The sequence below is a fragment of the Crocodylus siamensis genome, chromosome 6 (genome assembly GCF_052110815.1).
Source record: "Crocodylus siamensis isolate JL-2025a chromosome 6, ASM5211081v1, whole genome shotgun sequence".
Lineage (NCBI taxonomy): Eukaryota > Metazoa > Chordata > Crocodylia > Crocodylidae > Crocodylus > Crocodylus siamensis.
In genome coordinates, this window is record NC_143400.1 from 38,624,434 (window position 1) to 38,649,217 (window position 24,784).

The 24,784-nt window shown below is 42.7% G+C and overlaps 1 protein-coding gene across 1 annotated transcript in view; it reads left to right on the forward strand.

Moving 5' to 3' along the window:
- The window catches only part of DOCK5 (dedicator of cytokinesis 5), a 125,275-nt gene that overhangs the window by 29,935 nt on the left and 70,556 nt on the right, over positions 1-24,784 (forward strand). The window contains exons 2-5 of the mRNA XM_090053693.1: positions 2,795-2,878; positions 15,047-15,087; positions 19,241-19,296; positions 20,321-20,417. Of these exons, the coding sequence (XP_089909819.1) occupies positions 2,795-2,878; positions 15,047-15,087; positions 19,241-19,296; positions 20,321-20,417 (278 nt within the window). The remainder of the gene's footprint in view (positions 1-2,794; positions 2,879-15,046; positions 15,088-19,240; positions 19,297-20,320; positions 20,418-24,784) is intronic.

The following is a 24,784-nucleotide window of genomic DNA, read 5'->3' on the forward strand; positions in this document are numbered from 1 at the left end:
AGATTACAACATCGGATTCAACACAAAGCTAAGCTTATGGTTTTTCAAACAGTTGTGATCCTCACCTTGCTGTACAGAGCTGAGATATGCACAACATACACGAGACATCTAAAACGATTGGAGAAGTACCATCCACACTGTCTGTGGAAGATCTTCCAAATCCGGTGGGAAGACGGACACACCAATGTTGGTGTTCTCCTGCAAGCAAACGCCCCGAGTATGGAGGTGATGATCATCCAATATCAATTTTTTGGGGCCAGCATGTCATCTGGATGTTCAACTTCAGCATTCCAAAGCAAGCTTTGTTCTCCCAGCTCAGCCAAGATGTACGCTCAAGAGGAGGGCAGAGAAAGTGCTTCAGGGACATCCTCAAGACGAATGTAAAAAAGATGCAACATTGATGTCAACATTAGGAGACTATCACCCAGACTGTGAGAGATAGAAGAAGGTGATAGGATTATTAATGACTGCAGAGTTTTACACCTGATGTGAAAATCGGCACCTCCCATTTTAGTAAATCTCGCCCCCCAGCCCCTATGGATTAGCACCGACTCACAAGAGAGAATTGTGTTACCTTGACTCATTTTACTGATTCTTGCTGCACCTAGTAGTACCTCACAGCTGTCCTGTGGCTTGCAACAACCCTACTTAGCCTTAATGATGTAGCTGTTCATGATGTAGCAGGTTTGCTAGAACAGAAGGCATGGCTTACAGGATTTTCCTTAGTGCAAAGCACAGAACTGTTATGCCAAGCTCTACCGTTCCTTGAAGAAACATTTGATGTAACAGGCAGGATACTTAGGGGTTTTTTTTGTTGGATCAAGGCAAATATTGACCAGTTTTCCTCCTGAACTTGGTATTATGAACTTGGTATATACAGAGCTAGCATTTGATCCAAGTATCTGATCTACCTGCTGGACCTTCCTTTTCTTTCCAAAGGAAACACATTCTTCAATTTCATGGATGGGTACGAGCTGCTGTAATTAAAGCATTTCACCCTACCCCTAGAGCACATGTAAAAGTGCTCTATGTGACTAACTCTGGACTTAGTGTTTTGGTTAAAACTAAGTTTCCATCAGATCTGGTTTTCTGAGAGAAGAATCTAGCAGGAATTTTCAGGACATGAAAATTGAGATCTAAGTAGTGTTGTGTTCCCTGATGTCATGTGGCTGCTGGTAAACGTTGTACCAATTTGCCTGCAATGGTGTTTTTAGTTAAATTAAGGCTCTATTGTCTCTCTAATGAGACCATTCAAAACTGGTACTCATTTGTTAAAATCTTAGCCAAAACATCTGAGGGAGACTCCCAAAGAAGTTAAAGGAATTACAAGTCAATTAAGTCAAGGGGACAGATTCACCTAAAGCTCTTAAACTGAAAATCTTTCCCACTGTAGTAGGCTACATAATCCTAGAGATGATGCGACCATAGTATGCTTGGCCCAATATCTATGAAATGCTAACTTCACAGCATAAGAAAATAAATACATGGGTAGTCATCGGTATGTATTTTAGATGCTTTAGGGCAGGGTATGTGAATTTCCTGTATTTTCTATAGTTGCAATATTATTTTCTTTAAAGAAAGCTGGATGGAGTTGGTGTAATAATTTCTGGTGTGGTAAGCCACAGTCCTTTGTTTATATTGGCTTTAAGCTAGGAAGTAATATACCTTGTATTGACGGAAATTACAGGCATTTAATGTTGTGAATTCCCTGACAATTAATGAACTTTTTTTTTTTTTTTTTTTTTAATTTAAGTGTCCTGTGAACTGCTAGTGAACTGTACTTTGGCAGTTTCTCAGGGACTGGCTAGCCAAGCAATGACAAAAGATCTAAATGTTGGTTGTTACCCCGAGAGGAAGCATCACCAAAAGCTTGTCTGTGTAAATAGGCTATATACGTATAACATGTGATGTGAGTTTCAGCCTATATGGTTAAACTGGTGTAAAAGGTGTGCAGATGCTTTTATTTTGGTATAAACACAGCATAATACTCGGTTACATTGAGTTATTTTGGTCCACTTAAACCTATTAATAAGGCATTCTTAAAGCATACATTTCTGCATAATCTTCTGCCTATGTTCAGCTATATTGGTTTAAAGGTCAGTCCTTTGTCCCAGGACTCTGAGAACTCTAGAACGGTGTAGAGCAAAGGGAATATGTTGTGACACTTTCCTAAGGGGCTAAAGCTGTTCCTGATTAAATACCATAAGTATTTGCCTTGGCTTGGTCTGACATATTTAGCTCATTTGAGTCGTTTTGGGTTTTTTTTGGTAGCATGCCTTGCATTCAGCGGCCAACATCCCTCAGCCATGCTATACCATACAGCAGTGGCCATTCTCTGTATTAGCAGGTTTAGGCACTTGGTCCGGAACATCAGCACTTTTTAAAATGAATGATCTTTGACTTTGTCCTGCTTGTACTGCGCAGAATTTACTTTGTAGCTAGCTCTCTGAAGTGTTAGTAAATGATGATATTTATCATATATTTGGTTTGGAACTGGTACCTGCCTCAGGTGACAGGCAGTGTTTGAATTTGGGAATTCTGACATTTGGCCTCTGCTAGGTGTCCTAAAAGAGTAATACCATTAGCTGGTAACAATAGTAAACTCTTATTGATGAGCAGACCTAGTGCTACTAGAGGGGAATGTGACACATGGCTTGCTTGGCTTAAAAACCTTTTATAGTGTTTCTCCAAAGCCAGTCCTGCATTTAGCAGGTTGAAAGATATCAGATCTCAAAATCTTATTACCTTTCTATTACATGTCCCATGATTATATTTTTCCTGTCTCCTTTTCTAGCAATCTACAATTACAATGCTGCCCAAGATGTTGAGCTGTCTTTGCAGGTTGGGGATACCGTGCACATTTTGGAAATGTACGAAGGTAAGTCTTAGGATCGCCACCTTCTCAAGTGGCAGCAGTTTTGGGAAAGTAAATGTCAGAAAACAAGTTTTAAATATATGCCTTTTTTTTCAAGGTGTTAGGCTGGAGAAAAGGGGAAATGCCTGTTCTTTTATTGTAAAACTGAAATAATTCTTGCCAAAAGGCATATCTGAAAAGGCCCCAGGCTCCAAATGGTGGTGTTGGGCAGTGGAGGGGCTGGCTGGGCACAAGGATGAAGTACAGAGCTGTGTGGCAGGCAGGAGTCTGGCTCCTGGCTGTCTGGACAATTTACACCTGTGGTTAGCACCTACACATATGTTTAATCTTAGTTAATTACTCCACTGTAAGACAGTACTGTCCCTAACTGTACTGTTTTTATGGTGGAGTAAATTAGTTTAATGTGACTTCATACAGCTGCACCTGTAGATGGTGATACTATACTGCACAGCAAATTAGTCTGTTATTGTAAAGCGCACGTGTAGATGCACCCACATTGTAACAAACATCAACTATCTGTATAATGGGGAAATGCATGAACTGCTTAACTGCATATAGCATCTTTCAGCCCCGCTGTCCTCTTGGTAACTAAATTGTTCTCTGTTTAACTGTGGCAGAAGGAGGAAAGGGAAGCAACTATCAACAGTCTGCAGCAGTTAGTCTTGTAAATCAAGGGAGTTAGGCAGTTCGAGGTCTACTAATACCACAGGATTGACAGGCCTGTGTACTTAATAAGCATTGCTAATGATAAATTTTTAAGTATGTGGCCTTTTTCTCAGCCTGGGGAGGGTACCCAGTTCAATGGCACACCCTTTATTTGGGAAAGCTACTGTATAATATTAACACTTTCATATACCAAATCCTCTTTTCCTGTGTGTGTGCTTATAATAATAGATGTCTCTCTAGTTAACATCCTGGTTTCCCCTGATATCTGAAGCTGGTAGAAAAGATTCTTGCTCATTTTTAGCTGGCCACAGTTCAGTGATCTCATTACTTCCAGGCCTTATGCGCTCTCTGCTAATACTCTGGATAGAGTCCAGCAGACTACTCAAGATGGGACCGCTTTAGCTATTCAGAAGAATACGCTTTAGAGGTTAATTTTGAATGTTTACAACTTGCTTTTTCAAGAAACAAATGTTTTTATTAGAATTTTCTGGTTTTATTTATTTATTTATTTATTGGACTAATTTCTTCATGCCCAAGAAAATTTCCATTTAAAAACTTAAAATGAAAGAACTTCTTAGTTATTTCTGAAATTCTTTGGGGAAAGTTCTTTCCTTTTTCACCAACCTCCTATTGGGATACTACATTCAGATCCAATTTTTCAGTTGAAATCTGGAGCTTTTGGGATCACTAGAGAGAGAACAGTTTTGAAGTTAGCTTCTGACCTTTCCCAATCTGGCAGAGTATTGGCAAAGGCTGATCTGTGGTTGTAATGAATTGAATTTTTTCATCCCTCTGCTGAATGCAAATATTTTTTATTTGCTATTTTTGTGTTTAAAGCGGGGAGATGCTTAAGTTGATTGCTGCATACTAATGACACTTCCTTTCTTAAAATCTTTTTTCCTGCTTGTGTCTGTTACTTCTCACTGCTGTGCTAATCCACCTAAAGTTTATTCCCCTTGGCTCTGGTTAGGTAGTCCCAGTTGCGTTATGAAGAGGCAGGCTAGTATCTGTTCTGTCCTTCACATCCATAGGCTAAGTCTTGTGTTTTGGATCCTCCTTAGTAGTGAGGATAGTTTAAATAGCAGGGAGAAAGTGGATTTTCCAGTGCAAGGTGCTGTTTCCAGATATGGTAAGTTAAAAATCCTTTTTGAACATGCTTGCACTGAGATCCCTTAGAAGAAAATAATTCCATCTTCTGCTGCACCTATCACACTGAAGTTATTTGCAAATTTAGCTGTACTGCTGAAAGGTGTAGTTATCTAGCTTTTTAGATAGCTTCCATCACTAGTATTTTAGACCCCTGTTCTTATTGTACATTGCTTGCTGGATGCTTGTCCCATTTTAATGGAAGGAAGGTCTACAGAGCATGTCACTAACCTCCTCTAACACTGGTTCAAGTCGAGATTAATACTTGAGCCTTTGGAATCAAGTTCTCTAACTGGGCTGCTGGGAACCAAATACAGGCCACTGACTGTTGTAAAGAATGCACTCACTTAATCCTCTGTCCATTTGGTGGGGTTTCTCTATCCTCCCCAAAAGCTGAATTGTCTTTCATGAATACAAGTTGTGATGAAAGCTCCACTAACAGCATTGGTTTATTTAAAACAAAAAACAGAGTACAAAACTCCCTTTGATATTTCTCCTGTGCAAGGCAAACTGCTTGCTTAGCATTTTGCCGTTTTGCCAGTTGAACTCTTTCTACTTCTTTTTGACCTTGACATTGGAAACAGCCAGCCAGATCCTACATGTCAAAGCAGATTATGTTGCTGAGGCTTGTGTTTACAGTGGTGTGTGTAGTAGTGGGGGCAAAGTGTAGCCAGCAATAGAACCAAATGGTGAACTGCTTTTGCAAAGAGCAGAGTAGCTCAGACCTAAAATTTGCCTTTACGAAGTTGCGTGTCTCCTACACATTTCAAAAAGAGTGTTTTTTACAAAGTGGCTCAATTATGTCATCTCCTCCTTGCCCCTTTCACAGGGAAGCTGTTGAGAATAGTCAGTGAGCCTTCAAATGTTATGTCCCATTGCCGGAAATGCCACAAGCTAGAGTTTCAATGGAGAGTGGAATGCAAGCTCTGTGGAGCAGGGACCATCTTAGTGTCTTGCAGTTCTGCAGCACTGAGGCATCAGTCTCATGACTAGGGTCTGGTTTAAATTGTGGGCCCAGCTCGTGACAGGCAACTCCTTTAATCTTGGAGTTCCCCCCCACACCCAGCTGCTAATTGGTGGAGGGGCCCTGTCACCCCCACCACTTGCTCCTGATGGCTGGGAGGTGAAATATGGTTTTAAATATGCCACAATTTTTCCCGTGTGGGGGGAACTCCAGGATTAAAGGAACTGCCACACTGTAAGCTGGGCCTGCAATTTAAACCAGGGCCTACTCATGACTGAGTAGTATTGCAGTACAAATAAAAAGACTGAGGAAAATCATTCCAGGCATTTGTGAGACCTGGAGATTCCTAAAGAAGTTAACTACTTTGCATTGCTGTGTCCCTTCCCCTGCCTGCCCTCCCTGTAAAAGAAAAGAAATTCCAGCATAAAAATACCAAATTGGTTTGCGTTTTATTGTTGTGAGCTTTCTTGTGGCTTCTTTATGGCTGTATTTTTCTTTTCACTCCTGACCTTAACTTTGAACATCCTTGTTTCCAGACATGTGTTTCCTAGCCTGGTAATCACCAGACTTTTATAGCTGCAAAAGTCTTACTTTATTCTGAAGGGTTCACGTTCAATATAGTCCAGGTAATATCTCCCCAAGAATGAACAGACAAAGCTGCCCTAACATTTAAAACTACATCTCAGTGCTCAGCTGAAAGGAGTTCTTCTGGTGAACAGTAACATTCTTGAGAGCACTTAGGGTGGTGTTTCCAGGTCTTCCTAAAGGATCAGGGTGTTAAATTTCCGTTGAAGTAGATGGACTTTGGGAATCCAAACCCTAGGCACTTGAAAATAAGATCAGCATACTAATGAGAACCCATGAGTTACCAGAAAAGATACAAAATGTGTTGCAGATCTTTAGGGGTGCACCAATAGAGATTTTTGGGGCTGATACCGATAGCTGATTTTTAAGAAGGCTGGTACCAATCCGATTTCCAGTACTTGACCAGGCAGCTTGAAGAGCTGCATGCAGCTGGCAAGTCTGGTGTGGTGGAAGGGGTGTGGGGGGCAGATCAAGGTCCCTGCGATGAGGGAGGAGTCGGTTGGGGCTGGGGTAAGCACTGCCCAACTGGGGCAGGCATGGGATGAGGCTGCGGCTTGTCTAGGAGCTGCTGGTCTAGTGTTCACCCATTCATCCAGCTGCTCCCGCCGCTTGTCTGAGGGCATGGGGGAGGAGGGGCGTGTGACCCTGGATCTGCATAGGACAGGGCAGGCTGGGGCCAGGGCTGCATGGGGCTCTTTCTGCCCCGCTCTGCCTTGGCGGGACATCTGCCCCCAGATCTGCACATGCCCTCCTGGACGAGTGGTGGGAGCAGGTGAGTGCCAAACTAATGGGTCCCGGACAAGCAGCCCGCAGTGGCAGGAGCCATCCCTCCTCTCTCCGTGCCCACCTGCCTGCCCCGGCTGGGCTTGCCCCATCCCCTGTCCTAGCTCCATTCCTCCCTCACTATGGGGGCCTTGATCTGACCCCCCCCACATCCCTTCCTCCCCCACCCCTTCCAGCACACCAGACTTGTGAGCTGCATACAGCTCTACAAGCTGCCTCGCTGTGCTCCTCACTGTCTACATGCTGCGCTGCAGCTGGGCGGACGCACAGGCATTTATCGGCCACATCAGGCTGATTTCTGATGCAATCAATTTTCTTTATATTGGTCCGATTTTGATATTGAACTGATGTATCTGTGCGCATTTACAAATCTTTATTTCTCCTCTTTCAGCCACAGAGACCTGGTATTTTTTCCTCCTGGCCTTGCTTCTTCCTCCTCTTGGTTAAAGGGCTAATGCCTAAGTGTATTCTCTCTCTTGCTGTATGTGGTGTGGGTTTCTATATTGGGCACGTACCTTGAAAGCTCTTTGTATTCCACATCTGGTGTTTTGGCTGGCTCCACTGTGTCTGAAAGCATTGAAATGCATGGTTTGTTTCTTGATTAGAAGACAGCAAGGTTGAAATTTGCACCGAGTTTCAATATTAACAATAAATGTTATCTTAATCTCCAACGGCTGGATAACTCTGAAGACATAACAGCCAAGTGATCGGAAGAGGCATGCGAGAAGAGAAAGCTATGAAATCAAGTAAAGTGCAGTTGGTTCAGACAATATTGAGGTGCAGTTTTCTGCAGGCTGAGAGGGTGTACAACAAGGTGTTCCTTGCTAAGTCTTGCAAGAGAAAGCTGAGATGAAAGAGGGTAAACTATCAGACATGGGGTAGAGTATCATGCAAAGGGGATTTTGATCCTTTGTAAAATTAGTGGACTGGCTCTTGCACATCAAGGACAGGTGACCCTCAAGGGAAGTCATTGCTTGGACAAGACTGCAACAAGCTAAATGTGAGGTAGAGTAGATGAAGATGGAGTGCTGCTGTTGCTCTGCATTATTGTCTGCCAGTGATGAAAAGCAACTTTAAATTATAAGCAGATCCCCTGGAGTTGGCATAAACCCAGGTTAATCCTTGTTCCTGTCTGGACACTGAAGTAAAATGTCTGGCTCAACTTCTCTACTGCAATTCACACCTGTAGGGATTCAGTTTTTGATGTCATGGTATATCTTTCATTTAAGTGTTTTCTTCCCTCTTACTAAATGGATGTTCAGAAATAATAATGAGAATAAGAAATACTGATCTACTATAGAAATACTATATTGGGCAGGCCTGAAATAAGGTTATTGGAAAGCATTCTCCCTGACAATGGTGGTTAAAATCCACCTGGGAGGGGGGTGGGGGCAAGAGGTAATGCCATCTCAAATGGTTGATTTTAATTCATTGTGGGCATGTGTACATGAAGCATTTACTGCATAGCTGCCTAATTGGCTTCACAGTAAACATCTCAGTGTCTACATGTCTAGCACTATTAGGCCGCAGGAAACTAATTAACTTTACAGCAGGTTAATACTTGTAAGTACCATCTTGCTGCAGAATTTTTTTAGTGTGCAGTAACACATGTAGATGATGCCTTGGCTGGGTGGGTAATGAGGGTGCTTCAATGCGAGAGCTGCCTGCTGGCTAGCCCTGCATTGAAATACCCTCATGCCCCAACCAGCCTTTCTGCAGCATGTAGAGCCGGACAGGAGCAGCCCCAGGCTGGCAGGCTGACCGCTGGGGCTGCCTGCCAGCTGGGGCTGCTCCTCCCCAGCTCAACATGCTGCAGTCCTGGGCACACTTTCAAACAGTGTGCCCGGGAGCTATAAATTCTGATGCAATATGTACCAGAGTTCATTGCTTTAAATTAGTAGCACATGTAGACATGCCCACTGAGGACTTCAGTCCATACTGAGTCTACACAGCTCCAGGGGAGCTGCAGCAATGTAAGTGTGATGGTAGTCCTTTTGGTTAATGCACCAGACACTGAACTGGGGACCTCCAGAAGTGAAAGCTCCCTAGCTGGAACTGTAACAGGCGGATATGCTGTACCACTTAGGGAGGGAACCTGTGATGTACTTACCTGGGGGTTGCACAATCCTGTAGTATAGGCAAGGCATTATTTGCTTGAAACTGGGATAATGCAAATTGTGGCTTATCACAACTTTGGCAGGCAGCACTGGAGAACAGCTGTAATCAGGACTGATACTCAGCACAGACGAGGCCTAAATTGGTATGTTTAGTGATTGTGTCATTGCTTGCACTGAGACTGATCTTGGAGGATTTGTGTTCTGTCTTGCTCTGCCTTTAAGTAGAACTCAGTGCAGACTGGCTTATTCATTAACTGTGAGGCATCAGCAGGGAGCGAGTCTCCTTGCAGAATTCCCCCCCTTGTTGAAAGTGTAAGAGTGATATTGTAGCTTTGATGGTCCAGAAAGTGTGTGAGTGGCAAGGATTTCTTAGGGTGATAAGTTTTATTGGACCAACTATGTAGTTGGCATGAAGTTGGACAAACTTTTGAATGTGAGACTTGAGAAAGATGAGCTTTCGAGTGTCAGACATTCTAATTTTATCCCAGCTACATAGTTGGTTCAGTAAAGGATACTACCCTAAGAAATCCTTGCACCCTTTTGAAATAAACTCCTAACTCTGAAATGTACACTTTAGTCAGGCTAGGTGTTTTGGATTTGGCATTCCACTATAAATCATAAATTTAAGTTTTTTCATGTCTGTTCTGTATGGGTAGCTTGCTGCGCAACAGTGTGTGCTTTTTGAGTGGAACAGTGTTTCCCTTTTGTTGGCTACCATTGGCCAACAGAGAGAACTGATTAAATGTGTCATATGTTCCACTGTTCATCCAGTGGTAATAAGAGGTAAGTGGCTCCCTTGCAGCTGCAGTGTGAGGTTCCTTTCCAAGTGACTTGTGGTTTTTCAGAACTTTTGCAGACTTCTTCAATGCAAAACTTCATTTTAGCTCAGGGAATCGTAGAATCACTGAGTCGGAAGGGACCTAGACAGATCATCAAGTCCGACCCCCTGCCATGGGCAGGAAGGAGCACTGGGGGTGGGAGGGGTCACAAGACCCCAGCCAGGTGCCTATCCAGTCTCCTCTTGAAGATTTCCAGGGAAGGTGAGAGCATCACCTCTCTAGGAAGCCTATTCCAGGCTCTGGCCACCCTTACCATGAAGTAGTTCTTCCTAATATCTAACCTAAACCTGTCCTCCCTCAGCTTGTGGCCATTGTTCCTGGTGACCCCAAGGGGGGCCCTAGTGAACAGACTTTCCCTGAGTCCCTGCTGCTGGCCCCTGATAAGGTTGTGGCAGCCACAAGATTCCCTCCCCTCCCCCCCCCCCCGGTCTCCTCTTGCGGAGACTGAAGAGATTCAGGTCCCTCAGCCTCTCCTCATAGGGCTGGCCACAGAGGCCCTCAACCATATGAGTGGCCTCCTCTGGACCCTCTCCAGGTTCTCCACGTCCCTCCTGAAGTGCGGCGCCCAGCACTGGACACGGGACTCCAGCTGCAGCCTGAGCAGTGCCGCATAGAGGGGGAGCAAGACCTCTCTGGACCTGTTGATGCAGGACAGGGTGCGGTTGGCTCTGCCTGTTGCTTCATCAGGGACATGGAGGCAAAGAACTTGTTGAAGAGTTCTGCCTTCTCTCGCGCCTCCATCACCAACTGCCCTGCCCCCTAGGGGTCCAAAGTTACCCTGAGACTTCTTCTTGCTACCTATATATTTGAAGAAGGACTTTTTGTTATCCTTAATCCCAGAAGCTAATCTAAACTCCAGTGCTGCTTTAGTCTTCCTTGCCAAATCCCTCCAAGCTCGGGTCAGGGAGGTGTACTCCTCCTTTGTCCCTGCCCCCTGCTTCCACCGCCAGTACGCTTTTTTTCTTTGCCCTCAGGCCAGCCTGGATATCCGCACTCAGCCATGAAGGTTTCTTGGACCCTCTTCCTACCTTTCTGCAGAGAGGAATTGTGTTCTGCTGCGCCCCAAGGATAGCCTCCTTGAGGAAGGACCACCTTTCCTGGACCCCCGGACTAGCTACTCCCTGGGCTCCGAGTGCCTCCCTGACTACTGCCCTGTGCACAGCGAAGTTGGCTTTCCTAAAGTCAAGCATTTGCGCTGTGCTAGTTACCCTCCCCACCTTTCTCTGAATAGCAAACTGGATCATTTCATGATCACTGTCCCCTAGCCTCCCTTGTACTAGCACGTCCCCCACCAGGTCATCCCCAGATCCAGTATGGCATTTCCCCTAGTGGGGACGAGTACCTCCTGCATGAGGTGCAGGTCCTGGACTCGCATGAGGAGCCTTCGTGAGTGGCTCGACCTAACCGACTGTTCCTCCCAGTTGATGTTGGGGTAATTCATATCCCCCATGACCACAACATCCTTTGCATGGACCACCTCCCCCAGCTGCCTGGAGAATCCCAGATCCAGCTCTTCCTCCTGATGTGGCCTGTAGTAAACCCCTACCGCCAGATTCCTTTCCCCCACCGGCCTCCTTGAAGTTTGACCCACAGGGTCTCAGTTAAGCCTTCCTCTGGTCCCATTTAGAAGGTAGAACTGGAATACTGTTCCTTAACATAGAGTGCAACCCCCCCCACACTTTTTTTCCCCTTTCTGTCTCTTCTAAACAACCTATAGCCCTCTATGTCTACTGCCCAGTCCAAAGTTTCATCCCACCATGTCTCCACTAGGCCAACCAGGTCAATTTTACTACTTGCAAGCAGGAGAGCAAGCTCCTCCTTCTTGTTCCCCATGGTTCTTGCATTAGTGAAGAAACACCTTAATCTCCCTGCGGGAGCCCTGGGCACCCCCCTCCCTGAGAGACAACTGGTCCCTTGGTATATACCTGAGCTCTTACCTGGGCAGGTCCTACATCTGGTTGAGTTTTCTCTTGCTCCTGTGGATCCCCATCCCCTGACGAACTTAGTTTAAAGCCTGCCGGAGGAGGTCAACTAGCCTGTAAGAAAACAAACTCTTACCTTTGGGGGAGAGATGGAGACCATCACGTCCCAGGACGCCTTCTGCTCTGAAGCGCGGGTCATGGTCCAGGAAGCCAAATCCGGCGTGAGGACACCAACTCCAGAGGCGCCAGTTCACCTCATGGATGCCACTGCCACTGACGGCCTCCGCTAACCGGGACGAGGGACGAAAAGAGCACCTGGGCCCCCAACTCTCTAAGCTTGGACCCCAGAGCCACGTAGTCGTCCGTGATCTGGTCCGGACTACTCCAGGCCGCATCATTGGAATGCTAGCCAGAAGATGGGGGAGGGGGGCGGGCCAAGGCAGTTGCATGCATACACTAATTTCTATCCTTTGTGCAGTCTATTCTCTATTCAGTTGGTTCTGCCATCTATGGAAAATTATGGATGGCAGGAGAGCGAGCGAGCATGTTAGTTCAGCTGTGGAGAGGTGGCCCAATAATTTCATGCAGATACAAACTATACTGCATGTTGCCTATGTTCTGCTTTTGTTTCAATCATTTCTTCTTTAAAGAAAAAAGCTGTAACTTCCTTACTGCAGTGCCATATAGTGATAGGCATTGTAGTACACTGGAAAAGAGGGGAACAGTGCACTGTTTTAGAGAAGAAAGAAGCTCTTGTGGTTAAGGCCCTTGTGGTTAAAACTTACATCTGTCTCTGCCCAAGGTGTCTCGGTGTGACCTTGGGTAAACCAGTTCATCTCCCTGGCCCTCAATAGGTGTTCTGTAGTCTGAATGTATCCTCCACATTGGCACGTGATTTTAGCATCTTTAGAGTATACTCACAATTGCATTCCCCACAGCGTGAGGAAATTGGACTTTAAAAGCGTATTCTGAATGAGCAGGATAGACGGAATACAGCTTTTTATAATATAATGCACATAGGCTATTCCTTCAGTGATTTCAAAGTGCTTTAGAAAATCAGGTTAATACCAATCTCTTTATTTTTAAAGATGGGAAAATAGTGGCATAGAAAGGTTAAAGGTCAGTGCCAAAGCAAACTCAGGTTGCTGGAAAGCATCTCATGGACTTAAGGAGCTTTGGACAAGACAATAAATAACTTGCAGTAGACCATTGAATGAATTACTGAAAGAGCCAAGCAGAGAACTGAAATAGTTTCATTCCAGATCTAATCCACAATGAATTTATAATCCCATCAATATCCTGCAGAAAGAATAGTATCTTTTCCCAACCCCAGGGGCTTGTGGGAAGAGGGAGATGCTGTGAGTGCAAAGGTTGATTTTTATAGCTACTAGGGAGACTTCTAACATTTGAGCTTCTCTAAAGGTTAGGAGTAGAGTCTTGTCATACAAGACTGTAGTAGAAATGTGTCCCAGCCAAATGTAAAACTCTGCCTGTATGCATCCTACCACTTTTTTCCCTTTCTGTTGTTACCAACTAATCCCCCAACCTCATGTTGATTTTTTTTTTTTCTTCCCCCCCCCCTTGTTTTTGTCTGTGCATATATCAGAGTGCAAGATTCTTAGGGCAGTAGCATTATCATCTATTTGAGTACCATTGTTGCAAGGTAGATAACAATACTGCACAATCTTTTCTGCAAGACAGTATTCAGCACTGGTGTGACTGTTAAGAGCCGAGGAAGCAGAATGAGTTGACCTTTGTAATGGTATTTTTTTTTTAAGTACCATGAAGAAAAGGCAAATTTGTTCAGCCTATCCCAAAAGCGTACAGCCAGTGATGCAAGGTCTACAGGTCAATGTTTAAAGAAACCGGATCTTCAGGTCAATGTTTAAAGAAACCGGATCTTCAAGTGTGTGCTGTTTTAATTTGTGGCATATTGGCATCTAGAGGCCCACCGCTGTTTTGGGCCTTTATACTTGGAAATGAACAAAAGCTAGCAGGATGTCATTCCTGTCCTGAAAGCCTTGCAAACTTAAATCAACAAGACAAATGGTGGGGAAGAAAGTAAATGGTGTAATCACAAGTTTGCAGGTGAGAGGAAAAATGCACGAAGTGAAGCAGCTTGCTCTGGGTTGATGAGGAAATCTGTTTAGGAGTGGTATTACAACCCAGATCCCGCCAGTTCCAGTTCTGTCCCAAAAGGCCACCCTTATACTCCAGTGAGCTTAGTTGTCCAGCTGCTAGGTAAGGCTCACTTTGGGCAGCTGACAGAATACACTAATTCATTCATACTCTTGCATTCCAGTGACCTTGAAATCAAAATGTTGGCTGAACCCCAAATACCGAAGAAGGAAGAAATGTTCTGCCAGAAGTGATATACTTCTGGTCTGCAAGAACACAGCTATTACTCTGTAACTTATGCTTTACTGAACCTTGTCGCAAAGTCAATAAAGAGAAATAATATCTACATCTGAGGCAAACAGTTCTCTTGTCCTTGTCTCTTAAAATTACGATGTTCTACGAATTTCTCTTTCAGCCTGCCTTAAAAGGAATCTTGTGTGAGAAGCAGTTTGTATAGCCTAAAGTTTGAGAACAGTCTACATGGAGAATTGAGTTAAAGTGCAGTTGAGAAGAAGGGTAGTTTGGTCTTGGAAGATGTGTGTTCAGATCCCAATTCTATAGATTCACTATGTGACCAGTTCTCTCCATGTTTCTGTTTCCTCTTTGTCAAATGTAAGAATATATCTGTTGTTTAACCCTTTTACATTTGGGCTGCTTAGCTAACAGCTTTCTGAGATAGAGGTAGTCTTTTGCAATATAGATGTACTGAACCCAACATAAGAGAGATGTTCCAACTTGGGATCTCTAAATGCATCCCTAATAGGAAATAATAAATATTGCTGAAAAACTGTTCCAGCTAATGGGCCAAGCCCATTTCATAATAGGAAAAGACATTCTTATGACATGATGTGTTATAGGGCCAAATATCACTGACCATGTTCACATTTAGTGTCATTAGAGTCAGATGAGTAACACTAGCAGAATTTGGTGACAGATTAAATGTGCTGAGACTGGGGATGGGTGGTGCTAACAGTTCTGAATGTTGAATTACTGTATGTGAAGAATCATATATTTTTGTTGTCTCCTGACAGGTTGGTACAGAGGATACACACTCAGAAATAAATCTAAAAAGGTATGGCTTAATATTTTTAGTAATAGTGGTTTTTAAATTTAACTTTTCTGGAATTTGTCTAGTGCTGCCAGGAGCTAGGTTCCTGTGATAATTCTCTTGTGAATGCTGTTCAGGACTCCTGGTTAATGTGTTCCAATATGTTGTTTTTTCTAGCAATAGAAGTGAATGTTTGTGCCAAATTCGACAGAATCACTACCATGGCAAGTAGAGCATGCTACACATTCAGTTGTTGGTGCTGTACAAATGGACCACAAAAATGTTCCATGTATTTTGTAGAATATCTTTGCGAATGGTTTCCTGCTTTATGGTGCTATAAGTTGGCTGAACGTGTAGTACTGTTACTATTTATGGTGCAATTAACACATTTGTTGCACCATGAATGTATGTGCTGTATGTGTATGTGCAGTGTGCATGCACCTTTAAAAGTTCATTGCAGCTCTGCAGGTATTGTCCCATTTAATCAAAAGGAATATATTTTCAGGTTCTAAGAGTCTCTTAAATATCCCCACGTAAAACTGTTTCTCTGCCTAGGCAGTGAGTTAGTTCTGTACTAATCTATCAAACATTCATTACCTATGATAATGGGTGAATTTCTAGAGTGGTGGTTCTCAGTTGTCTTAGACTTGCGATGCCCTTCAAACTGCCAGCTTTATAATCAAAAAAGAACAAGTGAAAACTACAGGAAAATAATAGAACAATTCGTCTTCTGTTGTAAAGAACTCGGACCGCAACAGGGCAGAATATTTTTAACATTGTGGATTCCAATTTGAAATCTCTGTATTTTATCGTGTGAACTTTGTACATATAACAGTACTAACATTTTGTGGTACCCCATGGCACCATTGAATTGTTGTCAAGGCATCGTGAAGTGCTATGGTACCTTGACTGAGAATCACTGGTCTAGAGACTCACGATTAATGTGATTGGGAAGATTTTATAGTGTTTCACAGTGGCAGGTAAATATCATTGGAATGGAGCATGTAGGTCCATTGTGGAAAAGGGGATAGGGCAGAGATCAGAGATCCAGGAATTTATGCATCAAAACCTATTCCCTGATCTTTTCCACCTTGTAAGCTACCCACGGTTTTAAAGTCAGAATATTCTCTGGTTTCCTTGGGAATGTTTGTCTATTGATTTGCTGACTTGTGTGCAAAGTGGTTCTTGGTTTGTCTTATAAAAGCAATTGCACAAGGACTTGAGTGTCTGTTATTAGTCCTGGGAGGATTAAGTGTTTAGTGCTTAGAAGGCTTTGCTCCATGGAGCAAAATGCATGATTTAGGCTGTACTATATCTGTATGCATTGTGCCTAATATTGCTGTTTGTTTTTTTTATATTACTGACTGGACATCAGGTAGTGGCTCAACAATATGGTCATTTGTTCCAGAGGTACTGTAAAGTTGACCAGTTCAGTTTGGCTGAAGTTAGGGGAATGAGTTTATCAGGCTCAGTTGCAGTTTTTAAATAAAAGGTAACATCAGACTGAAGTCTGACCTATATTGATCAGTCCCTATAGGAGCTACACATTTAGGGAATAATGCTTCTCTGTAGAAGACCTCTTGGCAGTGTCACTTCTACAGCCCAGTTTGGCAAGGTTTGGCAGTACTGAGCAACAGGGTATGACCAATTTCTGTGCATTGCAGAGCCCAGGAGCTCCATATATCCATGAACAGTTGGAATTTGTGTAGGTTAGTGATTGATAGGTGCTAAAACAGCAGATCCCATCTCAATGCAAATTCACTGAAGTGAGGCGGGAGTAACACCAAACTGCTGTACCCTCTACTACCTAATCAACAGGGATCCTAGTGTTTTCTGATTTAAAAAATGACAAATTCTCTGATTTTTAAAAAAAATAAATTCCAAAATCCATAATAAAAATTAAAGCCACTCCCACCCCCCTCAGCCCCACACATGCAGGCACAGATGCACAGACAAACACACCAGCAGGTAGGTGTGTGGGGCGGGGGAGGAAGGGGTTGGGTGTGCAGATTGAGACTGGGGGAGGAGTGCATCTCTGCACCTGCTCCCGGTGGGGGGGATGAGGGCAGCGGTGCCCCCTGCAGGCCACACACTGCTGCCCAGCGGGGGGTGAGAGGGAGTTCGTACGTGGCAGCTGCTGCCGCCACTGCACTGCCGCACCTCATACTGCTTGCCTGCATTCAGTGGCAGGAAAGCTGCACAGGATGTGGGGTGCGATTTTATGGCCACCGCATGCGAGCCCCTGCTCCCTCCCAGCCCTGCTCTGGGCAGGCGGCCTGGGGCACGGCAGTGGTTGCCACCGTGCTGCTGCTAGCGGCCACCACCGCACTGTCACCGGCAGCTGCCCCCACATGGCACCTCTGGACACATGGCGGTGGCCGCCAGCACCTCTGCATCACTACCACTTGCCCAGAGCATGGGTGAAAGCATCAGTCCCCCTCTGTGGACCTCTCATGCCTGCTTGGCCGGGGGGGTGTTCGCATTCAGCCAGCCTGCAGAGCTCTTTGCAAATGGGGGAAAATCCACAGATTTCCCTGCTAAAAGGGAAAATCCACGTTTTCTCCATTTTTCCGTGAGAAATGGAAAACCCAAATTCCTGCTAATCAATCATTCTCCTCCAGCCCCTTTGAGGGAGAGTTTTCCTTATAGCTCCCCATCCTTGTGAGACTCCCTGGTTGTCTCACTTTCCCATACCAAGCAATGAACAGACAAAAGACTTTGTTGCCCCTTGATTACCACCTAAGGAGACTTCTTGAGCACCTCAGTGGCCTTTGGATTTGGTAAGACAAAAACTTGGTGGGACAGTTTTTGGTCTTGAAAGCTCATCTTTAGCTAACATTGTGCCTGATACTGCATTGTGTAATGGGCAATCCACAACTTCCCTTGACTTCAGTCAGCCATACAGTCTGGCTGTTTTTCTCAGAAACTCACTTGTTTGCAGTCAGGGGGAAAATGAGACCTGGAGCCAAAACGCTATTTCTTTTTCGATAGCCATTCGGCAGTGTATCTGAAACCTTTTAAAAACTGTTTGGCTGTTTCTTTAGTTTCCAGCTTTCTGGGGTGGACCATTTCAAAGTACTGTTTTATTTGAAATTTTAAACGTTGTCTATTACTGGGCCTTAATATTTGGCAAGGTGATGATAACAGTTGGCTGGATTGCCAGTTGAAGAAGGAAAAAGGAGCTGTTCTGTAACTTATTATTGATCCAGAAGGGGCACAGACAGGGCAGGAGCAAGCCTGAGATCTTTATGAAATTGGACCATCTGCTGTTGAGAAAGTGGAAGCTGAGTTAATTAGAATCAAGAGGGACATCAGAAATGCAGCTGCAGTTGTATATAACTTCTAAAAAGTAGTTAAAAAAAAAAAAAAATAGCTGCTTCCTATGGAACATTTGGTATTTATTGTCCTGAGAGAATATAGGGCCCAGGGGAGGTGGGAGTCCTAAGCCCCTAGCAGGATTTTGACTGTGCAAAACATGTTACATGTTTGGAGTATGATTAAATCAACAGTATTGCCAACATCAAGATCTCAAGACTCGGGCCCCTAAAAATGGTGCGGTGTGACGCAACAAACTCAAATCACAAGTTTTTGTTGAAATAATGAAGGCTGGATTCTTTCTTTTCCAAATTCAAAGTCTTTAGGGTGCACTTGATTCACGTGCTCAATCCTTCCTTAAACTTAAGGCTAGAAGCCTATGGCATATAAAATATAAAAACTGGAAATGACCGTGTGTCATGAGATTTGTAGTTGAATAATGAGCTGGCAAAGCTGAATTAAACTTCTTGCTCTGAATCTGCTTTGTTGTCTTTAATATACACTGATTCCAGGAAAGTAACCTGACGAAACATTCGGGGCGGTGTTTAATTCCCAAATATTGAAAGAATCACTTAGTGAAACATTGCTGGAATGAAGAAGAATTCATTATGTTTTTAAGTGCAGTTTAGTAATGTGTCTGAATTCAGACAATGGAATTCTGTTTGCTTTCATATTATCATCTTCTGGTTGTTCTCAGTTTGAGAACTACAATAATTTTAGGCCTCATTTGTCATTGACAGACTATTCGTTAACAAATGTTTCATTTGAATTAAATTATCACATTCGTGTTTCCACCCCCTCCTTTGCAGATGAATTATCTATATATTATTATAATTAATTTTCCCTTTTTTCCTTTTTTTAGGGCATTTTCCCAGAAACTTATATTTATTTAAAAGAAGCAACAGTAGAAGACAGAGGGTATGTTGGAGATGGTCTTGACATGTCATGTGGCTGGCAGAAGTCATTGAACTCAGTGTCATAGAAGAGTTTTAAAAAATGGAGATAGTTTGTAGTGACTAGTGTTGGTATACCTGGATCTGTCAGCCCCAACTCATTGTTGGAATATTTTCTACTTTTATCAAGGTATTGTGTATCCCAGGTCAGACATGTGCATGGAAGCAAAATACCACACTTGCAAGGATAAAAGTAGGTTCTGCTAGACATGTTAATAGCCAGCCAGTTCACTCAAGTTACACTAGGCTCCTCTAGAGACTCCTGTGAGTCATAACACACTCCTGCTTATAGCCAAGTAGCCATCAAGAGAGTGTAGATTCCCTTCTGCCTTGGAAAGTGTTTAAAGAAATCGCAGTTAATCTGATTCTTACAGCCTACTCTCTGATTACTATAAGCGAAAGGAAAACAACACCAGCAGCAATAGGAAGTAAAATTAGAAAATCGTTTTTGAGCCTTGTAGCCAAATTACCAATGTAAGCAGAGATCTTTTAAACTGCATTGCTGTGAAGAGAGGCAGACACTTGCTTATATGGTATTAAATTTCTGGTAGATCCATGGACTGAAACCCCCCCCACTTAAAATACATTTACAATGAAAAGGGTATAGAACGTGAAACATGTTGGAGAAAACCATTAGAACTGTTTACATCTGGTCATCTCTATGCGATTACCCAAACCCGAAGTCAGTAATCTACACAAGGAAGGAAAAATAATATTCTTGATCCCTATAAAATCAGCAATATCCCTGAAACATGGGTTGGATACAATACATCTTCCCAAATTTGTATTACCTTTACTTATGCGAACTCTGGATAGTCTTGTTCTCAGTAGAACTATCTAGACTTAAACTCTTGGCATCAGTGACTTCCTGTGTCCACTCTCATGATACATTGATTGCAAAAAAGGTGGTATTTTTTTAATCAGTATTTGAATTTCTCACCTTTTTAATTTAATCACACATCTTTTTATATGGTTTCCTCCTTCCCTAGACAACATGAGACAGTGATTCCAAGCGAAGTGCCCCTTGTGCAAGAGCTCACTTCCACACTGAGAGAATGGGCAGTTATCTGGCACAAGCTGTATGTGGTAAGTGGGTTTTTTATTTGTTTGGTGTTTGTTCCAAGGAGAGAGAGAGGAAGGGGCAGCATCTCCCACTCCATTCAGGTGAGTGTGGTGAAACAAGCCACTGGAAGATTTTCAGAGGGTCTCATTATCATTTTGTGTCTTTGCCACCAACAATTTTGTTGAACATTTGTGCTGCTCAAGAACATGGGCTTCAGAGCTTTGTTTTTCTTTTTTTGCTGATTCCTAATGTAATGTCCAGAGCTGCTAACAGCAATCTAGTAGAGGCAAAGTTGTCTAAATGCTAGACTAACTAGACTCAGGAGACTGATTCAGTATTGCTAGACTTTAGTGTTCTACTAACTTGCTGTGTCATCTTGAGGCAGGGGTTTTTGTAAGTGACATCTTTTATTGTGTGATCCTGAGTAAGTCACTTAGGTCCTGATTCAGCAAAGTACTTTAGCATGTGTGGAAGCCACACAGACTTCTGTTAAAAGAAAAAAAAAAAAAAAAGGAGTTAAGCACTTCCTTATATGCTGTGTTGCAACCTGGTCTGTAATTTTGCTGTGCTTTGATTGTAAAGGTGATAAAACGTGCATAGCCTTGAAGTGATTTAGATGTGTTAAGACAACGAGGTAACATAAAGTGTAAGGTAGCATCGTTATAAGATGGAACTGAAGCAGAGGAAGTGATTTATTGCTGTCCATATTAAAAGATGAATGAGCAAAGGTAAGAAGGTGGCTCAGTCTACAATGCAAAATTTTACTGTTCGTGAACAATTGAGTTAGATGACACAGCACTGACCCTGACTTAACAGTCATGGTTGAGCAGGACAATCATAGTCAACTTTGTCAGCTGGTAAGACAACTTGCATGAGTCAGGCCTCAGCAGCATGAGTTAAGGTTCGTGTAGTGCCCATGGGCTATATATCTCCTAAGTAGGCAGAGTATTTCGTAGAGTACAACAGTGGGAATCAAGACCTTAATTCAGGCATTGGTTCTCTCACTGGTGTACATATCTTTGGGCAAGTTGTTTAAACTTGTTAGGCTTCAAAGATGTGAGAGGGTAATGAATTTTATCATGATTTTTTTTTGGTGTGCTCTGAATGTAGATGTGTGTGTGTGTTTGAACAGTTGCACACAAGCACTAAATATTTCAACATATGAAATACACATTTTTTGATTGTTTCCTTTTCAAGAGCATTTGTCATTGCTGTTCTGATTTTTCTCCAGGGGAAAACACATTCAAGATTATTGATAAAATTAGACTCAGAAACTTCCAGTTGCTGTGTAAGGAAGAGCAGCTCCATAGTTTTCTGTTTCCCAGATGACTCTGTTAACTTTCCTTAGCTCACATGGTCTTTCTGGGTTCTGTAACCTGAAGGCAGGATAACAAAATATTTTTCACTAAGTCTCATCTAAGTGCATCCTGTACTCAACAAACAGTCTTTCCAAAGAATGACCAGTACATATGATTTTGCTCATCAGATGATTGTCTCTCTGTGAAGCTCTCCATATCTTTGTTTCCAGCTTAACAGGGCCATGCTCAAAGCGAGCCTCAACCGTCCTGTTATCAACCCTGTTTTTCTAGTGGAGTAGTATGCAAACTTCTCAGCTACAGTAGAGAACCTTCAGCTTTCTCACATTGTGCCAGCCACTGTTTCCAAAATTGTTAACGTGGTTTAATCCAGTCATTTTTTTCCTTTAGTGGTACATATAATATGTATCATGTCTTGCTCAAGAAGAGGAATATGAGACGAGTGCAACCCCATGATTTTCACTATCTCTGGGGGAATTCCGCTGATATCAGTAGAGGTTTCTCCTCCCTTCCAGGACAGACTTAGCTTGTTATTTGCATTTATCTTTTTAAATCCAGCTTACTCTCTTCTCTTCCAGAGGTTCTGAAACTTCCACATGGGAAGTTTGCTAGTTTACAGGGAAATGGGAAGTATTGTGTTAGGACAGCAATAAAACTGCTACTTGATCCTCCCTACATAACTTCAACAGGCTAAAGGGTGCAATTGGTGGTTTCAAGGTGAAGTGGGCTTAAACTGCCAGAGACCTGTGAATAGCTGTTTCACCAAAGAATAATATCAAAAAGAGGCACCAACCCTCACTTCTTGTACATGACTTTCCCACATTCTCAGATTAAATTGCACTTCTTGTATAAGAAGTCCCAAATTTGGAGTTGAGGATGAATGACTTCCTTTCAGAGTTGAATACTAAGATAGATTAAACGCACTCAAATTTAATTTTACTTTGGTCATTGGTTATTTCAGCTGACATAGTATGTGCTCTGAGACTGTAATTAAGATGAGAAAATAGTTCTAAATTAGCTCCAAACATTTTGTTTAAGCAGAGCAAGCTTTTCTTATTGAATATTTCACCCAACCATAAGTGCATGTTATGGAACCACAAGGATTTGTTCCACCCTTTTAGTTTAACGAGAGGCAAAATGTGATGCAATTCCTGTGCAGACAGTTGGTTTTGTTCCTAGCTTTTTCTTCTGAATAACTGTCAGGTTATAGCCTAAGAATCCGTTAGGAAAAAAAACAAACAGCAGAAATCTTCTGTGTGACTTTATTTTGTCTGCATCAGCCTTAAAATAGACTTGGAAAATGTTGTGGTTTCAAATGGACTGAGGTTTTTATTTTTAATTCCTGTAGTATTAGGAAAACATGAAGGGAGGAAGAAGGTATGTGGGGAGTGAGCAGAAAGCAAAGGGATTTCTTTTGGCAGTGTTTCATTTCAATTTTGTTAATTCTGTAAATTGCAGCAAGAAGTGCACCAACGGATTTGTATTCACTATGCAAGATTACAAATTTGTTCTTAGCTCGGATTAGCTAACTCGTATTAACTGATTTGAGTTGAAGGAGGCATGAAGGCTGCTCAGGCTTTAACTCTGGTTAGTGACTTGACTTCAGCCCCAGCCTGCAGCCTTGAGCTGCTGAATTGAGTTCATTTGTCTTCTAATTCAAGTTAAGAATACAATTTCTTTTCCAGAAGAAATTGTATTGAGTGTCCACAGCATTATCTGAGTCAGAAAGCGAACCTCTACGGGAATCTAGCACTGATTGTGAGCATTCAAAATCCACTTTTCTTTAGTTTGTAAAACTGGGAACAGTATAACATAACAGTGATGATGGGAACTGGATAGTTCTTATCACAGTGGAACTTTGCTCCGTTGTATCAGTGCATTGGCCTGAGTCAGGGAGCTTCTTGTAAATGACAGATGGAGCCCTGGGAAACCATGCTGAGGACCTTGAAATTAGCTGACTTCAGTGAGATTGAGGGTGTACAGAAGTGAGCAAACCTAGATTACAGTAGAGCTACCGGGGAAGTTATTTTGCCCACAGAAAATGTCCGTCTGTCCATCTCACCAAAAATAAAAAGGGTTGAAGAATTTGAATAATGTTTTTTGCCCTGTTTATAAATAAAGCAGAACACTGAAATTATTCCAGGAGTTGTGGAAAGCTTGAAGAGAAAGCTTGACCTCTTTTAAAAAATAATTTGTATTGCGATAAGTTTTGTTGGCTATTGCCTCCCCAAGGTTTTTAGTATTCACTGACCAAAAATGTGTTGACAGACATTGCATTTGCATTGATACTTAGAAGGTGGTGTTCTATGGGACTTCAGTGTAGCAAAATTGGACCTTTGCCCTTGTACTGAGAGAGAGGTTTCTATTCTGTGTACTTGAGTACAACTTGGGTTGATATTTTAAGTTCCTACCTTTTGTAAATGCATTTCATGTCAATAACCAGAAAATTCTTCATTAAGCATCTCAACTTGGTTAAGTTTAATGAAAGATCTTGTATTACTTCACCCTTTCCAGTACAGCAAAGTAGTGATATATCAAGAGTACATATCAATATAGAAATAATTCTTTCAGAACTGAAGTGTGACTAGATGCAGCTTATTCATTTGTATTCTGTGTGTGGGGAAATACCCACCGAGTTGAGAGCTCTTCTAGTAGATCTAGATCAATGAGTTTTCATGTATTTCTTTGAAGTCTAATCATGCTGTCCTTTGGAGAGTTTTCTACATAGAGCAAACCTAAATTGTATGTCTGTTGTTGCTGTTCGTTATAAACTCTTGTTAGCACAGTTTGAGAGAGAGAGTGCTCTCTGGATAAGGAACTGGAAAAAGGTCAAAGCCTGACTCTGCCATGGAGTTCCTCTGTGACCTTGGATAGATCACTTAATTACACTCTCACTTAATCTTGGATCCCTAGTCTGTAAAATTAGATTGCCTGTGCTCCCTGACATTGTGGGAGTTTGGGCAACCTACATTTGTTTGGGAAACACAATGGTAAGCTCCACAGAAAGTTCTGTAAATATGTGTCATTGTCAGTGGGTTCACACATGGCTGCCAGTCATCAGGGATCTGGGTTTG